Raw genomic sequence first — 20,385 nt, 5'->3', positions numbered from 1 at the left:
AAGATTGACCAAGAGGATATATGTGTCGGAGGTGGAGGGAACGAGGAGAAGAGGGAGACCAAATTGGAGATGGAAAGATGGAGTGAAAAAGATTTTGTGTGATCGGGGCCTGAACATGCAGGAGGGTGAAAGGAGGGCAAGGAATAGAGTGAATTGGAGCGATGTGGTATACCGGGGTTGACGTGCTGTCAGTGGATTGAATCAAGGCATGTGAAGCGTCTGGGGTAAACCATGGAAAGCTGTGTAGGTATGTATATTTGCGTGTGTGGACGTATGTATATACATGTGTATGGGAGGGGGTTGGGCCATTTCTTTCTTTCGTCTGTTTCCTTGCGCTACCTCGCAAACGCGGGAGACAGTGACAAAGTATAAAAAAAAAAAAAAAAAAAAAAAAGATTAAATGATAAAATCAAAATATTCACACCACTAAATAATTTTTTTCTGAAATGACTACCACCATTGTACCAATGCCAAGCACTCCCAGAGTAAATTCATTATGTGATGATCAATAAAAAACACAGAGTTATGCAGTCAAAATGATAAAACATCCAACAAGCAAGTCAAAAAATGCAATAAATCAATTTCCTCACAAAATCAAGTTGTGTTCTGAAGGTTAAATTACAAAACATACATTTCTTATCTAGAAATGCAATCCCTGTTTACATTATGGGAAGCCTGCACATGCAAGTAACATTTAAAAACTACAGGTATAATATGAAACACAACAGTTAAAGTTAAGATGCTCAGACAATCTCACAACTGTGAAGGAAAACCATAATTGTAACAGTAGTTCATCTCAAGAAATTTGGAGAGGGATTCTTTTAATATGCTTCCAAGTCAGGCTGGTATAAGAATTTGGAGTGATCTTTTAACCATACTTCTAAGTCTGGCTGATATCAGTAATAAATTACAATATACTTACAAGTATCTTAAGAACATCACTGGGAGTTTTGCCAACTACATTTAGATTGTTGACTTCCTGCACTTCATCTCCAACATGTATGAGACCAGAACGATCAGCAGCACCACCATGCATAATACGAGCAATCACTATTGCCCCTGTCCTGTCATCCTGTTTGATGGTAGCTCCCTGTGTATACCAAAGGGTAAGAATTATTTAATAAATTGGAGTATATACATATAGTATGAATTACAAATGAAATACAAATTCAAGTACAGTATTTCCAAAGACAAGATGACAAAAAGGTGTATATATAATAATGAAAAATACTAAAAATGACCTCTGTGGCAACATTGCTTAGTGTATCATCTGATTTCATATGAGTAAAAATAATTACTACTCACCACAATTGGTTCAGCTCCTTTCCCTTCCTGTGGTTTGCACACGATAAAGTCATACAAAATAAGTAACAATTATTATTCATACACAAACTTCTAAGTGTTAGATATGTAGGCTCTGAAACTGAAAAAAAATTCTCTCCAAGGCTATGTCCTATGAGGATTACAGACATCCTAAAATATCTATCTATCTATACCTCTAACACCTGTTCCAACTGGAACTCCCTCAAAGGGGTGGCCATGGCAATAGACTCTCCATAACTAAAGAGCTCCAGTGTTGCTTCTTAGCCTTTAGTACCTCACCCTTAACAGGCCACTTGCAGAGGGTAAGTCTAGTGCAGTGTCTACAGAGGCTCCTATCTAATGTTCCCAATGACTACTTCTATCTAATGCTCCTAACTACAGCTTCTACCCAATAATCCTGCCAAAATGTTTCTACCTACTACTTCTATCTACTGCTCCTATCATTTTGCTAAAAGGCAGGGCTAGCATACAGTGCTCATTGCAGGAAAATCTAGTTACAAAGAGATGGGTGATTATTGGTGCCTATGCTCCTGGTCATGAGAAGAAAGATCATGAAAGGCAAGTGTATTGGGAGCAGCTAAGTGAGGGAGTTAGCAGCTTTGATGCACAAGACCAGGTTATATTGATGGGTGATTTGGATGCAAAGGTGAGTAATGTGGCAGTTGAGGGAATAATTGGTGTACATGGGGTGTTCAGTGTTGTAGATGGAAATGGTGAAGAGCTTGTAGATTTGTGTGCTGAAAAAGGACTGGTGATTGGAAATACCTGGTCTAAAAAGAGAGATATACATAAGTGTACGTATGTGAGTAAGAGAGATGGCCAGAGAGTGTTACTGGATTATGTGATAATCGATAGGCTTGTGAAAGAGAGACTTTTGGATGTTAATGTACTGAGAGGGGTAACTGGAGGGATGTCTGATCATTATCTTGTGGAGGCAAAGGGGAGGATTTGTAGAGGTTTTCAGGAAAGAAGAGAGAATGTTGGGGTGAAGAGAGTGGTGAGAGTAAGTGAGCTTGGAAAGGAGACTTGTGTGAGGAGGTACCAGTAGAGATTGAGTGCAGAATGGAAAAAGGTGAGAGCAAAAGATGTAAAGGGAGTGGGAGAGAAATGGAATGTATCTAGGGTAGCAGTGATGGGTTGTGCAAAAGATGCATGTGGCATGAGAAGCGTGGGAGGTGGAAAGATTAGAAAGGGTAGTGAGTGGTGGGATGAAGAAGTAAGACTGTTAGTGAAAGAGAAGAGAGAGGCATTTGGATGATATTTGCAGGGAAATAATGCAAATGACTGGGAGATGTATAAAAGAAAGAGGCAGGAGGTCAAGAGAAAGGTGCAAGAGGTGAAAAAGAGGGCAAATGAGAGTTGGGGTGAGAGTATCATTAAATTTTAGGGAGAATAAAAAGATGATTTAAAAGGAGGTAAATAAAGTGCGTAAGACAAGAGAACAAATGGGAACATCAGTGAAGGGGGCTAATGGGGAGGTAATAACAAGTAGAGGTGAAGTGAGGAGATGAAGTGAGTATTTTGAAGGTTTGTTTAATGTGTTTGATGATAGAGTGGCAGATATAGGGTGTTTTGGTTGAGGTGGTGTGCGAAGTGATAGGGTCAGGGAGAATGGTTTGGTAAACAGAGAAGAGGTAGTGAAAACTTTGTGGAAGATGTAAGCCAGCAAGGCGGCGGGTTTGGATAGTATTGTAGTGGAATTTATTAAAAAAGGGAGTGACTGTGTTGTTGACTGGCTGCTAAGGATATTCATTGTATGTATGGTTCATGGTGAGGTGTCTGAGGATTGGCAGATGTATGCATAGTGCCACTGTATAAAGGCAAAGGGGATAAAGGTGAATGTTCAAATTACAGAGGTATAAGTTTGTTGAGTATCCTAGGAAATTAAATGGGAGGATATTGACTAAGAGGGTAAAGGCATGTACAGAGCATCAGATTGGGGAAGAGTAGTGTGGTTTCAGAATTGGTAGAGGATGTGTAGATCAGGTGTTTGCTTTGAAGAATGTATGTGAGAAATTCTTAGAAAAACAAATGAATTTGTATGTAGCATTTATGAATCTAGAGAAAGCATATGATAGAGTTGATAGAGATGCTCTGTGGAAGGTACTGAGAGTATATGGTGTGGGAGGAAAGTTACTAGAAGCAGTGAAAAGCTTTTACTGAGGATGTAAGGCATGTGTACGAGTAGGAAGAGAGGAAAGTGATTGGTTCTCAGTGAATGTTGGTTTGTGGCAGGGGTGCGTGATATCTCCATGGTTGTTTAATTTGTTTATGGATGGGGTTGTTAGGGAGGTGAATGCAAGTTTTGGAGAGAGGGGCAAGAATGCAGTCTGTTGTGGATTAGAGTACTTGGGAAGTGAGTCAGTTGTTTTTCAATGATGATACAGCGCTGGTGGCTGATTTATGTGAGGAACTGCAGAAGTTGGTGACTGAGTTTGGTAAAGTGTATGAAAGAAGAAAGTTGAGAGTAAATGTGAATAAGAGCAAGGTTATTAGGTTCAGTATGGTTGAGGGACAAGTTAATTAGGAGGTAAGTTTGAATGGAGAAAAACTGGAGGAAGTTTTCTAAGTATTTCTCACATACATTCTTCAAAGCAAACACCTGATCTACACATCCTCTACCACTTCTGAAACCATACTACTCTTCCCCAATCTGATGCTCTGTAAATGCCTTCACCCTCCTCAATCAATATTTTATTTCTATCATTTTGCTTCGTCGCTGTCTCCCGCATTTGCGAGGTAGCGCAAGGAAACAGACGAAAGAAATGGCCCAACCCATCCCCATACACATGTATATACACACACGTCCACACATGCAAATATACATACCTATACATCTCAATGTACACATATATATACACACACGTCCACACATGCAAATATACATACCTATACATCTCAATGTACACATATATATACACACACGTCCACACATGCAAATATACATACCTATACATCTCAATGTACACATATATATACACACACGTCCACACATGCAAATATACATACCTATACATCTCAATGTACACATATATATACACACACAGACACATACATATATACCCATGCACACAATTCACACTGTCTGCCTTTATTCATTCCCATCGCCACCTCGCCACACATGGAATACCATCCCCCTCCCCCCTCGTGTGCGGGGTAGCGCTAGGAAAAGACAACAAAGGCCTCATTCGTTCACACTCAGTCTCTAGCTGTCATGCAATAATGCCCGAAACCACAGCTCCCTTTCCACATCCAGGCCCCACACAGCTTTCCATGGTTTACCCCAGACGCTTTACATGCCCTGATTCAATCCACTGACAGCACGTCAACCCCGGTATACCACATTGATCCAATTCACTCTATTCCTTGCCCGCCTTTCACCCTCCTGCATGTTCAGGCCCCGATCACTCAAAATCAATCAATACACTCCCATAAAATTTCCCAGAAATACTCAATAAACTTATACCTCTGTAATTTGAACAATCACCTTTGTCCCCTTTGCCTTTGTACAATGGCAATATGCATGCATTCTGCCAATCCTCAGGCACTTCACCATGTACCATACATACATTGCATATCCTCACCAACCAGTCAACAACACAGTCACCCACTTTTTTAATATATTCCACAGCAAGACCATCCAAACCCCTCTGCCTTGCCAGCTTTCATCTGCAAAGTTTTCACTACCTCTTCTCTGTTTATCAAGTCATTCTCCCTGACTCTCTCACTTTGCACACCACCTCAACCAAAACACCATACATCTGCCACTCTATCACCTAACACATTCAACAAACCTTTAAAATACTCACTTCATCTCCCTCTCACTTCATCACTACTTTTTATTACCTCCCCGCTGATGTTCCCATTTGTTCTCTTGTCTTGAACAGTTTATTTACCTCTTTCAAAAATATCTTTTTATTCTCCCTAAAATAAATACTCTCTCACACCTTTCTCTTGACCACTTGCCTCTTTCTTTCATACATCTCCCAGTCATTTGCACTATTTCCCTACAAAAATCGTCCAAATGACTCTCTCTTCTCTTTCACTAACAATCTCACTTCTTCATACCACCACTCACTACCCTTTCTAATCTGCCCTTCTTCCACCTTTCTCATGCCACAGCCATCTTTTGCGCAAGCCATCACTGCTTCCCTGAATACATCCCATTCCTCCTCCACTCACCCTATGTCCTTTGTTCTCACCTTTTTCCATTCTGCATCCAATATCTCCTAGTACTTCCTCACACAAGTCTCCTTTCCAAGCTCACTTAATCTCACCATTCTCTTCACCCCAACATTTTCTCTTCTTTTCTGAAAACCTCTACAAACCCTCACCTTCGCCTCCACAAGATAATGATCAGACATCCCAACAGTCGCCCCTCTCAGCAGATAATGATCAGACGTCCCTCCAGTCGCCCCTCTCAGCACATTAACATCCAAAAGTCTCTCTTTCACGCGCCTTTCAATTAACAAGTAATCCAATAATGCTCTCTGGCCATCTCTCCTACTTACATACATATACTTATGTATATCTCTCTTTTTAACCCAGGTATTTCCAATCACCAGTCCTTTTTCAGCACACAAGTCTACAAGCTCTTCACCATTTCCATTTACAACACTGACCACCCCATGTACACCAATTATACCCTCAACTGCCACATTACTCACCTTTGCATTCAAATCACCCATCACTATAACCCGGTCTCATGCATCATACTTAGTCCCTGGCTCCCGCATCAGCGAGGTAGCACAAGGAAACAGACGAAAGAATGGCCAAACCCACACACATACATATGAATATACATAAATGTCCCCACATGCATATAAACATACCTAAACATTTAAACGTATACATACATATACATACACAGACATACACATATATACACATGCAAATATTCATATTAGCTGCCTTCATCCATTCCTGTCGCAACCCCGCCACACATGAAATGGCACCCCCCCTCCCTCCACACGCGTGCAAGATAGTGCTAGGAAAAGAGAACAAAGGCCACATCCATTCACACTCAGTCTTTAGCTGTCATATGTAATGCACCAAAACCACAGCTCCCTTTCCATATCTGGGCTCCACAAAACTTTCCATGGTTTACCCCAGAAGCTTCAAATGCCCTGGTTCAATCCACTCACAGCACGTCAACCCTGGTATACCACATTGTTCCAATTCACTATTCCTTACACACCTTTCACCTCCTGCATGTTCAGGCCCCGATTGCTCAAAATCTTTTTCATTCCATCCTTCCACCTACAATTTGGTCTCCCACTTCTCAGTTCCTCCACCTCTTACACACACATATCCTCTTTGTCAATCTTTCCTCACTCGTTCTCTCCATGTGACCAAATCATTTCAATACACACTCTTCTGCTTTCTCAATCACACTCTTCTTATTACCACACATCTTTTTACCTTTCATTACTTATTTGATTAAACCACCTCACACCACATATTGTCCTGAAACATTTCATTTCCATCACATCCACCCTCCTCCACACAACCCTATCTATAGCCCATGCCTCACAACCATATAACATTGTTGAAACTGCAATTCCTTCAAACATATCCATTTTTCTCTCCGAGATAATGTTCTTGCCTTCCACACATTCTTCTACGCTCCCAGAACCTTCGCCCCCTCCCCTACCCTTTGACTCACTTCCGGTTACATGGTTCCATCTGCTGCTAAATCCACCCCAGTTTTTCTTCATTCAAACTTACCTCCCAATTTACTTGTCCCTCAATCCTATTGAACCTAATAACCTTGCTCTTACTCACACTTACCCACAGCTTTCTTCTTTCACACATTTTACCAAACTCAGTCACTAACATCTGCAGTCTCTCACCCGAATCAGCCATCAGCACTGTATCATCAGTGAACAACAACTGACTCCCTTCCAAAGCTCTCTCATTCAAACACATTGCATACTTGCCCCTCTCTCCAAATTTCTTGCGTTCACCTCTTAAACAACCTCATCCATAAGCAAATTAAACAGCCATCCCTGGGGAGAGAGGAAAAAGAATACTTCCTACACATTCCTCACGTGTCATAGAAGGTGACTAAAGAGGACGGGAGCGGGGGGCTAGACACCCTCCCTTTCTTGTACTTTAACTTTCTAAAAGGGGAAACAGAAGAAGGAGCCATGCGGGGAGTGCTCATCCTCCTCGAAGGCTCAGATTGGGTTGTTTAAATTTGTGTGGATGTAACCAAGATGAGAAAAAAGGAGAGATAGGTAGTATGTTTCAGGAAAGGAACCTGGATGTTTTGGCTCTGAGTGAATTGAAGCTCAAGGATAAAGGGAAAGAGTGGTTTGGGAATGTCTTGGGAGTAAAGTCAGGGGTTGTTGACAGGACAAGAGCAAATGAAGGAGCAGCACTTCTGAAGCAGTCATGTAGGTAAAACTGAAAGTGGATGGAGAGAGATGGGTGATTATCAGTGCCTAAGCACCTGGTCATGATAAGAAAGATCATGAGAGGCAAGTGTCTTAGGAGCAGCTGAGTGAGTGTGTTAGCAACTTTGATGCACGAGACCAGGTTAGAGTGATGGGTAATTTGAATGCAATGGCAAGTAATGTGGCAGTTGAGGGTATAATTGGTGTACATGGGGTGTTCAGAGTTGTAAATGGAACTCGTGAAGAGTATGTAGATTTGTGTGCTGAAAAAGGATTGGGAATTGAAAGTACCTGGTTTAAAAAGAGAGATATACATATATCTACTTATCTTTTATTTTGCTTTGAAGCAGTGATGGCTTGTGTAAAAGATGCTTGTGGCATGAGAAAGGTGGGAGGTGGACAGGGTAGAAAGGGTAGTGAGTGGTGGAATGAAGAAGTAAGATTGTTAATGAAAGAGAAGAGAGAGGCATTTGGACAATTTTTGCATGGAAATAGTGCAAATGACTGGGAGATGTATAAAAGAAAGAAGCAAGAGGTCAAGAAAAAGGTGCAAGAGGTGAAAAAGAGGACAAATATGAGTTGGGGTAAGAGAGTATCGTTGAATTTTAGGGAGAATGAAAAGATGTTTTGGAAGGAAGTAAATAAAGAGCATAAGACAAGAGAACATATGGGAACATCGGTGAAGAGGGAAAATGGGGAGGTAATAACAAGTAGTGGTGAAGTGAGAGGTAGATGGAATGAGTATTTTGAAGGTTTGTTGAATGTGTGTGATGATAGAGTGGCAGCTATAGGGTGTTTTGGTCGAGGTGGTGTGTGAAGTGAGAGGGTCAGGGAGAATTGTTTGGTAAACAAAGAAGAGGTAGTGAGAGCTTTGCTGAAGATGAAAGCCAGTAAGGAGGCAGGTTTGGATGGCATTGCTGAGGAATTTATTAAAAAAAGGGGGTAACTGTGTTGTTGACTGGTTGGTGAGGATATTCAATGTACATATGGCTCATAGTGAAGTACCTGAGAATTGGCAGAATGCATGCATATTGCCACTGTACAAGGGCAAAGGGGATAAAGGTGAGTGTTCAAATTACAGCAGTATAAGTTTGTTGAAGCTTATTGATACAGTGGTTAAATTGATGAGAACTGCTATTAACGTTTGTGTAAATAAATTATACATTTTCTTTTTCCATAGCCAGAGGTTGAACCATTATGTGACATTCATTTTTTTTTCATTCAGTTCAAGCTAAAAGTTTCAGTTTTCTAAATTGTTTCTTACATTTTTCATATGTATAGAAATGTATGTGTGTGTGTGTGTATATGTACGTATGTATGTGTATGTGTGTGTATGTGTATATGTATATATATATGTATATTATCCCTGGGGATAGGGGTGAAAGAATACTTCCCACGTATTCCTCGCGTGTCGTAGAAAGCGACTAAAGGGGACGGGAGCGTGGGGCCAGAAATCCTCCCCTCCTTGTATTAACTTTCTAAAATGGGAAACAGAAGAAGGAGTCACGCGGGGAGTGCTCATCCTCCTCGAAGGCTCAGAGTGGGGTGCCTAAATGTTTGTGGATGTAACCAAGATGTGAAAAAAAGGAGAGATAGGTAGTATGTTTGAGGAAAGGAACCTGGATGTTTTGGCTCTGAGTGAAACGAAGCTCAAGGGTAAAGGGGAAGAGTGGTTTGGGAATGTCTGGGGAGTAAAGTCAGGGGTTAGTGAGAGGACAAGAGCAAGGGAAGGAGTAGCAATACTCCTGAAACAGGAGTTGTGGGAGTATGTGATAGAATGTAAGAAAGTAAATTCTCGATTGATATGGGTAAAACTGAAAGTTGATGGAGAGAGGTGGGTGATTATTGGTGCATATGCACCTGGGCATGAGAAGAAAGATCATGAGAGGCAAGTGTTTTGGGAGCAGCTGAATGAGTGTGTTAGTGGTTTTGATGCACGAGACCGGGTTATAGTGATGGGTGATTTGAATGCAAAGGTGAGTAAAGTGGCAGTTGAGGGAATAATTGGTATACATGGGGTGTTCAGTGTTGTAAATGGAAATGGTGAAGAGCTTGTAGATTTATGTGCTGAAAAAGGACTGATGATTGGGAATACCTGGTTTAAAAAGCGAGATATACATAAGTATACTTACGTAAGTAGAAGAGATGGCCAGAGAGCGTTATTGGATTACGTGTTAATTGACAGGCGTGCGAAAGAGAGACTTTTGGATGTTAATGTGCTGAGAGGTGCAACTGGAGGGATGTCTGATCATTATCTTGTGGAGGCTAAGGTGAAGATTTGTATGGATTTTCAGAAAAGAAGAGTGAATGTTGGGGTGAAGAGGGTGGTGAGAGTAAGTGAGCTTGGGAAGGAGACCTGTGTGAGGAAGTACCAGGAGAGACTGAGTACAGAATGGAAAAAGGTGAGAACAATGGAAGTAAGGGGAGTGGGGGAGGAATGGGATGTATTTAGGGAATCAGTGATGGATTGCGCAAAAGATGCTTGTGGCATGAGAAGAGTGGGAGGTGGGTTGATTAGAAAGGGTAGTGAGTGGTGGGATGAAGAAGTAAGAGTATTAGTGAAAGAGAAGAGAGAGGCATTTGGACGATTTTTGCAGGAAAAAAATGCAATTGAGTGGGAGATGTATAAAAGAAAGAGACAGGAGGTCAAGAGAAAGGTGCAAGAGGTGAAAAAAAAGGGCAAATGAGAGTTGGGGTGAGAGAGTATCATTAAATTTTAGGGAGAATAAAAAGATGTTCTGGAAGGAGGTAAATAAAGTGCGTAAGACAAGGGAGCAAATGGGAACTTCAGTGAAGGGCGCAAATAGGGAGGTGATAACAAGTAGTGGTGATGTGAGAAGGAGATGGAGTGAGTATTTTGAAGGTTTGTTGAATGTGTTTGATGATAGAGTGGCAGATATAGGGTGTTTTGGTCGAGGTGGTGTGCAAAGTGAGAGGGTTGGGGAAAATGATTTGGTAAACAGAGAAGAGGTAGTGAAAGCTTTGCGGAAGATGAAAGCCGGCAAGGCAGCAGGTTTGGATGGTATTGCAGTGGAATTAATTAAAAAAGGGGGTGACTGTATTGTTGACTGGTTGGTAAGGTTATTTAATGTATGTATGACTCATGGTGAGGTGCCTGAGGATTGGCGGAATGCGTGCATAGTGCCATTGTACAAAGGCAAAGGGGATAAGAGTGAGTGCTCAAATTACAGAGGTATAAATTTGTTGAGTATTCCTGGTAAATTATATGGGAGGGTATTGATTGAGAGGGTGAAGGCGTGTACAGAGCATCAGATTGGGGAAGAGCAGTGTGGTTTCAGAAGTGGTAGAGGATGTGTGGATCAGGTGTTTGCTTTGAAGAATGTATGTGAGAAATACTTAGAAAAGCAAATGGATTTGTATGTAGCATTTATGGATCTGGAGAAGGCATATGATAGAGTTGATAGAGATGCTCTGTGGAAGGTATTAAGAATATATGGTGTGGGAGGAAAGTTGTTAGAAGCAGTGAAAAGTTTTTATCGAGGATGTAAGGCATGTGTACGTGTAGGAAGAGAGGAGAGTGACTGGTTCTCGGTGAATGTAGGTTTGCGGCAGGGGTGTGTGATGTCTCCATGGTTGTTTAATTTGTTTATGGATGGGGTTGTTAGGGAGGTAAATGCAAGAGTTTTGGAAAGAGGTGCAAGTATGAAGTCTGTTGGGGATGAGAGAGCTTGGGAAGTCAGTCAGTTGCTGTTCGCTGATGATACAGCGCTGGTGGCTGATTCATGTGAGAAACTGCAGAAGCTGGTGACTGAGTTTGGTAAAGTGTGTGGAAGAAGAAAGTTAAGAGTAAATGTGAATAAGAGCAAGGTTATTAGGTACAGTAGGGTTGAGGGTCAAGTCAATTGGGAGGAGAGTTTGAATGGAGAAAAACTGGAGGAAGTGAAGTGTTTTAGATATCTGGGAGTGGATCTGGCAGAGGATGGAACCATGGAAGCGGAAGTGGATCATAGGGTGGGGGAGGGGGTGAAAATTCTGGGAGCTTTGAAGAATGTGTGGAAGTCGAGAACATTATCTCGGAAAGCAAAAATGGGTATGTTTGAAGGAATAGTGGTTCCAACAATGTTGTATGGTTGCGAGGCGTGGGCTATGGATAGAGCTGTGCGCAGGAGGATGGATGTGCTGGAAATGAGATGTTTGAGGACAATGTGTGGTGTGAGGTGGTTTGATCGAGTAAGTAACGTAAGGGTAAGAGAGATGTGTGGAAATAAAAAGAGCGTGGTTGAGAGAGCAGAAGAGGGTGTTTTGAAGTGGTTTGGGCACATGGAGAGAATGAGTGAGGAAAGATTGACCAAGAGGATATATGTGTTGGAGGTGGAGGGAACAAGGAGAAGAGGGAGACCAAATTGGAGGTGGAAAGATGGAGTGAAAAAGATTTTGTGTGATCGGGGCCTGAACATGCAGGAGGGTGAAAGGAGGGCAAGGAATAGAGTGAATTGGAATGATGTGGTATACCAGGGGTTGACGTGCTGTCAGTGGATTGAATCAAGGCATGTGAAGCGTCTGGGGTAAACCATGGAAAGCTGTTTAGGTATGTAGATTTGCGTGTGTGGACGTATGTATATACATGTGTATGGGGGGGTTGGGCCATTTCTTTCGTCTGTTTCCTTGCGCTACCTCGCAAACGCGGGAGACAGCGACAAAGTATAATAAAAAAATATAAAATAAAAAAAGTTTGTTGAATATTCCTGGGAAATTATATGGGAAGGTATTGATTGAGAGGGTGAAGGCATGTACAGAGCATCAGATTAGGGAAGAGCAGTGTGGTTTCAGAAGTGATACAGGATGTGTGAATCAGGTGTTTGCTTTGAAGACCACATGTGAGAAACACTTAGAAAAACAAATGGATTTGTATGTAGCATTTATGGATCTGGAGAAGGTATACGATAGAGTTGATAGAGATGCTCTATGGAAGGTATTAAGAGTATATGGTGTGGGAGGCATGTTGCTAGAAGCAGTGAAAAGTTTTTAATGAGGATGTAAGGCATGTGTATGAGTAGGAAGAGAGGAAAGTGATTGGTTCCCAATGAATGTCGGTTTGCAGCAGGGATGCGTGATGGTTCCATGGTTGTTTAATTTGTTTAATTTGTTTAGGGAGGTGAATGCAAGAGTTTTAGAGAGAGGAGCAAGTATGCAGTTTGTTTTGGAGAGAGGAGCAAGTATGCTGTCTGTTGTGGATGAGAGAGCTTTGGAAGTGAGTCAGTTGTTGTTCACTGATGATACAGCACTGGTGGCTGATTTGGGTGAGAAACTGCAGAAGCTGGTGACTGAGTTTGGTAAAGTATGTGAAAGAAGAAAGCTGAGAGTAAATGTGAATAAGAGTAAGGTTATTAGGTACAGTAGGGTTGAGGGACAAGTCAACTGGGAGGTAAGTTTGAATGGAGAAAAACTGGAGGAAGTGAAGTGTTTTAGATACCTGGGAGTGGATTTGGCAGCGGATGGAACCATGGGAGCAGAAGTGAATCATACGGTGGAGGAGGGGGTGAAAGTTCTTGGAAAGCAAAAATAGGTATGTTTGAAGAAATAGTGGTTCCAGCAATGTTCTATGGTTGCGAGGCGTGGGCTATAGATAGAATTGTGCGGAGGAGGGTGGATGTGCTAGAAATGAGATGTTCGAGGACAATATGTGGTGTGAGGTGGTTTGATCAAGTAAGTAATGAAAGGGTAAGAGAGATGTGTGGTAATAAAATGAGTGTGGTTGAGAGAGCAAAAAAAATAGGGTGTTTTGAAATGGTTTGGTCACATGGAAATAATGAGTGAGGAAAGATTGACAAAGAGGATATATGTGTCAAGAGGTGGAGGGAACAAGGAGAAGTGGAAGACCAAATTGGAGGTGGAAAGATGGAGTGAAAAAGATTTTGAGTGATCGGGGCCTGAACATGCAGGAGGGTGAAAGGCGTGCAAGGAATAGAGTAAATTGGAACGATGTGGTATACCGGGGTCGACGTGCTGTCAATGGATTTAACCAGGGCATGTGAAGCATCTGGGGTAAACCATGGAAAGTTCTGTGGGGCCTGGATGTGGAAAGGGAGCTGCAGTTTTGGTGCATTATACAAGACAGCTAGAGACTGAGTGTGAAGGAATGTGGCCTTTGTTGTCTTTTCCTAGCACTACCTCATGCACATGCGGGGGGAGGGGGTTGTTATTTCATGTGTGGCAGGGTGGCAATGGGAATGAATAAAGGCAGACAGTATGAATTATGTACATGTGTATATATGTATATGTCTGTGTGTGTATATACATGTATATATTGAGATGTATAGGTATGTATATTTGCGTGAGTGGACATGTATGTATATACATGTGTATGGGGTGGGTTAGGCCATTTTTTCATCTGTTTCCTTGCGCTACCTCGCTAATGCAGGGAGACAGCGACAAAGTAAAATAATAATAAAAAAAAATATATATATTCTTTTCTTTCATACTATTTGCCATTTCCTGCGTTAGCAAGGTAGCGTTAAGAACAGAGGACTGGGCCTTTGAGGGAATATCCTCCCCTGGCCCCCTTCTCTGTTCCTTCTTTTGGGGAAAAAAAATGAAAAATAAAAAAAAACGAGAGGGGAGGATTTCCAGCCATCTGATCCCTTCCCTTTTAGTCGCCTTCTACGACATGCAGGGAATACATGGGGAGTATTCTTTCTCCCCTATCCCCAGGGATATATATGTATATATATCTGAACCTAATATATATTCATCTTCATCTTCTTCATACACAATCGCCATTTCCTGCATTAGTGAGGTAGCATTAAGAACAGAGGACAGAGCCTTAGAGGGAATATCCTCACTTGGCCATGATGACATCATACAGCCATGCCTTACACCTACATATAACCCAAAACTTTCACTCAGCTCTCCATCCACTCTTTAACATGCATTTGCTACTCTATAGTAGGCTTCTACATCATCCAAAAGCTGTTCCCCTATACCATATATCCTTAACACATCCCACAAAGCACTCCACTTGACAGTCATATGCTTTCTCTAGATCCATAAAAGCTGCACGCAACTTCTTATGTTTCACTAAATACTTTTCCACAGTCATCTTTACAACAAAAATCTGATCCACACATCCCTTACCTTTCCTAAAAGCCCCCTTGCTCTTCACTTATTATGCTTTCATTCAGTCACTTCCATCACTCTGTCAGTTAATTTTCTTGCATGCATACACTTTTCCTGGTATACTTAACAGACTTATATCCCTATAATTGCTACATACATCCTTTACACCTTTTCCCTTGAATAAAGGAACAATAATATCATTCACCCGATCCTCAGGCACAACCTTCTCTTTTTATGCGGAATTACATATAAGATGCATCCACTTTATCACACTCTCTCCTCAATACTTCAGCATTTCAGCCATAATTCCATCCACCTCATGTGCCTTTCCTATGTTTAGCTTCATTATTGCCCTTCTTACCTCACTCCTTGCTACAGGCTCCAATACTTGTATCCTCTTCTTTCCCTCCTCCATACCCTTGCATGTAACAACACTGCCTCCTCTCCTCCCACATTCATCAGGTCTTCAAAATACTCCATCCATTTTCCCTTCACTTTCTCGTTTTGATTCAGCAATTCCCCTTGCTTACTTCTCACATAAACATTTTCACTCTTATATCTGCCTCTTTCCTTTTTTACCTCCTTCCAGGGTAGTTTCTTATCATGCCAAACATTTCCACTTAAACTTTTTTCCTAAATCCTCATCTACTCTTTCTTTGCTTTCTTCTATCAGCTTGTTAACATTCCGCTTACATATTTTGTATTCTTCCTTCCTTCTTTGCTGAACTTACACTGGTACAGTCCTATTGAGCAATCTATCATATGCCTTTTTTCTTTTCTTCCACAGCATTTCTAATCTCTTCTGTCCACTGTGCTGTGCCTTTTTTCATTCCTATAACTCACTACCTTGTACCCAGCTACTGATTCTACAACATTTACCAGTATTTTGCTAAACATTTTAAACACTTCATTCACAACATGAGTGCAATCCTACATTCACAGGACTTCCATCTAAGCTTTCAGTTACCTTCTTTTCATATTCCTCCCTGTATTTTTCCTGATTTATTTTCTCGCTTGCCAACAGTTTTGCTTCTCCATTATTCCTTACACCATAACTCTACCTCTCCCTGATCCTCATCCCCACAGGCACCACAAAATGGTCAGTCTTCAAAGAATCCTCTCATGTCTCTAACATCCAGTGCAGCCTTTCTAAATCTTTCATCCACTGCCACATAGTCAATCCATAGTCAATGAAAGCCTTTTCCTCTTCTTTTCCACCAATCCTCAAAAGCATGTAAACAATCAAGAGATAAACTATACAATAATAACAATGAAGGAACAATCAGGATGGTATATGATGTGGTAAAACAAGCACTTTTCAGGAAAGGTATAATAATCAGTACTGACAATGGGGAATTAAATTCTATAAAAACAGACTGGCGGCATCTGGATTCTTGCTGTGACAAGAAATCTAGGCGATACAAGTTCTTAGTGTGAACAGAAAAATTTCCTATACAAGTAATTATATGTACTGGCTTATCTATATTTCTTTTAGAGCCTCCTTGAATCCCCTAACAGTAACTCAAGGACTGGAATATTCTACCTCAGCAAGATCTTCAATGTACACTAGGAACTCCAAATATGTAAGGGACATCCATAACAGGGAGAGAAATAATCCTATGGAAGAACTAGAACTGAAAAGTTCATTGTGCTTAGCAGCATCAACTGGGCCTAAACTACTTTTCCATTTAATTCTTGCCTCATGTTCCTGACAAGCCATTAGGAAAAGAGATAGTCTTAATTTTGCACTCACAAAAGCCACCCCCCCCAAAAAAAAGTCCTAAAAACAACAACCAAAGGTGCCTCCCAAAAGGCTCATTTTAAACCTTCACCTCACAGTGGTCTCTAGAAGGTAATGGCTACACTGGTTGAGGTATGAGTCTTGGCAATTATCATGGGTCAATGGATCAACCAGCCTAACTGTGAATTGGGGTTTGATCATCCACAAGTAGCCCAATGATCTAGCTTTGCAAGAAGCTGTTTCCATAAAACATGCACTTCACTCACCCAAGACCAAATCTTATGGAGCTACTTGTCTAACAGGCATCCACCAAGGTCAACTGAACAATTTCCAAGAGTAAGATTTTTGACTGGTTAAAGTTGATCCCTGGGATGGTATACATGAGGGTTTGAGTCACTGTCACTGCTATAACTACAATTATACCACTCTAATCCCTTACTCTAACGTAACTCTCCCTCTGTGGGGCTTATTCATGAAAAAGGCCACCTATAAAGGACCAAAATCCAAACCAAAACCCAGGAGAAAGGGGATGCACTTGGACAGAGGGGTGGAAGATCCACAACAGTGACCTGATACTAATTGGCGGTTACTCATGAATTCCAGTAATGTCTTATAATCTCACGTAAAATCTGTTAGTTGTGCCAATAACCTAACCATATGAATTCTTCTAATACCAGTATACACGTACAACTAAAAAACAACTGTCAACTACACACTTGTATTATTTTTCTAATTTTGCTTTGTCGCTGTCTCCCGCGTTAGCGAGGTAGTGCAAGGAAACAGACGAAAGAAATGGCCCAACCCACCCACATACACATGCATATACATACACGTCCACACACGCAAATATACATACCTATACATCTTGATGTACACATATATATACACACACAGACATATACATATATACACATGTACATAATTCATACTGTCTGCCTTTATTTATTCCCATCGCCACTTCCCCACACATGGAATAACAACCCGCTCCCCACTCATGTGTGCGAGGTCGCGCTAGGAAAAGACAACAAAAGCCCCATTCGTTCACACTCAGTCTCTAGCTGTCATGTAATAATGCACCGAAACCACAGCTCCCTTTCCACATCCAGGCCCCACACGACTTTCCATGGTTTACCCCAGACCCTTTCACATGCCCTGGTTAAATCCATTGACAGCACATCGACCCCGGTATACCACATCGTTCCAATTCACTCTATTCCTTGCACGCCTTTCACCCTCCTGCATGTTCAGGCCCCGATCACTCAAAATCTTTTTCACTCCATCTTTCCACCTCCATTTTGGTCTCCCACTTCTCCTCGTTCCCTCCACCTCTGACACATATATCCTCTTGGTCAATCTTTCCTCACTCATTCTCTCCATGTGACCAAACCATTTCAAAACACCTTCTTCTGCTCTCTCAACCATACTCTTTTTATTTTCACATATCTCTCTTACCCTTACATTACTTACTCGATCAAACCACCTCACACCACATATTGTCCTCAAACATCTCATTTCCAGCACATCCACCCTCCTGCGCACAACTCTATCCATACCCCACGCCTCGCAACCATACAACATTGTTGGAACCACTATTCCTTCAAACATACCCATTTTTGCTTTCCGAGATAATGTTCTCGACTTCCAAACATTCTTCAAGGCTTCCAGAATTTTCGCCCCCTCCCCCAGCCAGATCCACTCCCAGATATCTAAAACACTTTACTTCCTCCAGTTTTTCTCCATTCAAACTTACCTCCCAGTTGACTTGACCCTCAAACCCACTGTACCAAATAACCTTGCTCTTATTAACGTTTACTCTTAACTTTCTTCTTTCACACACTTTACCAAACTCAGTCTCCAGCTTCTGCAGTTTCTCACATGAATCAGCCACCAGTGCTGTATCATCAGCGAAAAACAACTGACTCACTTCCCAAGCTCTCTCATCCACAACAGACTGCATACTTGCCCCTCTTTCCAAAACTCTTGCATTCACCTCCCTAACAACCCCATCTATAAACAAATTAAACAACCATGGAGACATCACACACCCCTGCCTGCAAACCTACATTCACTGAGAACCAATCACTTTCCTCTCTTCCTACACGTACACATGCCTTACATCCTCAATAAAAACTTTTCACTGCTTCTAACAACTTGCCTCCCACACCATACATTCTTGGTACCTTCCACAGAGCATCTCTATCAACTCTATCATATGCCTTCTCCACATCCATAAATGCTACATGCAAATCCATTTGCTTTTCTAAGTATTTCTCACATACATTCTTCAAAGCAAACACCTGATCCACACATCCTCTACCACTTCTGAAACCATACTGCTCTTCCCCAATCTGATGCTCTGTACATGCCTTCACCTTCTCAATCAATACCCTCCCATATAATTTACCAGGAATACTCAACAAACTTATACCTCTGTAATTTGAGCACTCGCTCTTATCCCCTTTGCCTTTGTACAATGGCACTATGCAAGCATTCCACCAATCCTCAGGCACCTCACCATGAATCATACATACATTAAATAACTTTACCAACCAGTCAACAATACAGTCACCCCCAGTGCTATACACTGGTAAACAGGAATAAACAAGAATTGGTATAAAGTCCAAATGTAAGATGAAAAAGCAGAATGATGGAGCACACATGTGAAAAAAAAAAGTCCTCATGGATGAATATGCAGAAATGTCCAACATCCAAGTTTAAGGGCAACATTCTGCACAAGATAAAGACCTACAAAACAAACATACTAAGTTCACTCGTAAGCATGAACATATAACTACTATACCTACAATTTCTTTCATGATTTAATAGGATAGGAAATCATTAGCCATATACCTAACAGTCAAACTATTAACTTGCAATGTTTTAGTTTAGGTAAAGTACCTTGCATCTCTGTTAAGTCTTTATTCAAGCTTGTACTCTAAAATTTTTGTATTCAAACTCTAATCTCTCCTCCCAACACTTATATTTTCAAACAAAAGCAAAACCCACAAGTGAATCTCAACTCAGTCTACCACTAGTAAAAAATCTCATGTCTGAGTAATGCTTCATACTTAAGAAAATATTCTGAAAAACAAAACTCAGCAGATGCCTACATACCATTGGTTCATTACTCTTCACCAGTTGTACAATTTTCACAGTTTCTTCATCTTCATCAACTTCTATTGGAATCTCTGGCAAATGTGGTACAAAGTCCTTGGCTGCAATACTATCATGAGCTTGAAGAACTCCCTGTAAGAGTATAAAAAATTGTACATATAGGAATTAAGAAATAAGAATAAATAATTTGATATTTGATTATTTTGTGATCAAAACACATAGTTGCTTCTCTCCTTCTTATGTGATAATTGAAAATATTCAGCAGAATGATGATAAGGAATGCAGAAAAAACATCTATATTTCAGAATTGAGGTTGGGAAGATACGCTTTTTACATTTAACTTTACTTACCCACAGTAGCACCACTCCAATTAAGTGAATCCAAGTAATTCATAATCAAGGTCCAAGTCTCCTTTAGTTCAAATCTCTAATTTCCATAAACATTTTAGGTTTTTGTACCCTAAAAATGTCTTTCTTTACTTAAAGAATGAGAGATGAACACCATAAAAGTAAACTTAGCGCCTTCTGATACTCATGGAAGGAAAACTGCTCCCCTCTTGTCAGAGGTAAGAGAGGATAGTGTCCCTTTCACATAAATCTTCAAATAATTTTTTCGATCAATGGAAAGATTATCAATTTGCTTTCATTCCTACAGAAACAAAATAATGTGTGAAAAGTCTTTATTGTGAACTTTATCTGTAACATTCATACAGGTTATATATATCTTATGTTT

General features: G+C 40.9%; 1 protein-coding gene across 1 annotated transcript in view; it reads right to left on the bottom strand.

The window, feature by feature from the left end:
• metro (membrane palmitoylated protein 7-like protein metro) overlaps positions 1-20,385 on the bottom strand; it is a 278,984-nt gene that overhangs the window by 195,965 nt on the left and 62,634 nt on the right. Inside the window, exons 4-6 of the mRNA XM_071662259.1 lie at positions 19,654-19,785; positions 1,306-1,332; positions 923-1,090 (exon numbers count right to left, since the gene is read on the bottom strand). Of these exons, the coding sequence (XP_071518360.1) occupies positions 923-1,090; positions 1,306-1,332; positions 19,654-19,785 (327 nt within the window). The remainder of the gene's footprint in view (positions 1-922; positions 1,091-1,305; positions 1,333-19,653; positions 19,786-20,385) is intronic.

Source organism: Panulirus ornatus, chromosome 6 (assembly GCF_036320965.1).
Source record: "Panulirus ornatus isolate Po-2019 chromosome 6, ASM3632096v1, whole genome shotgun sequence".
In the NCBI taxonomy this organism is placed as follows: Eukaryota; Metazoa; Arthropoda; class Malacostraca; order Decapoda; family Palinuridae; genus Panulirus; species Panulirus ornatus.
The sequence above is the reverse complement of the archived record's forward strand: the minus strand, read 5'-3'. Positions and strand labels throughout refer to the sequence as shown.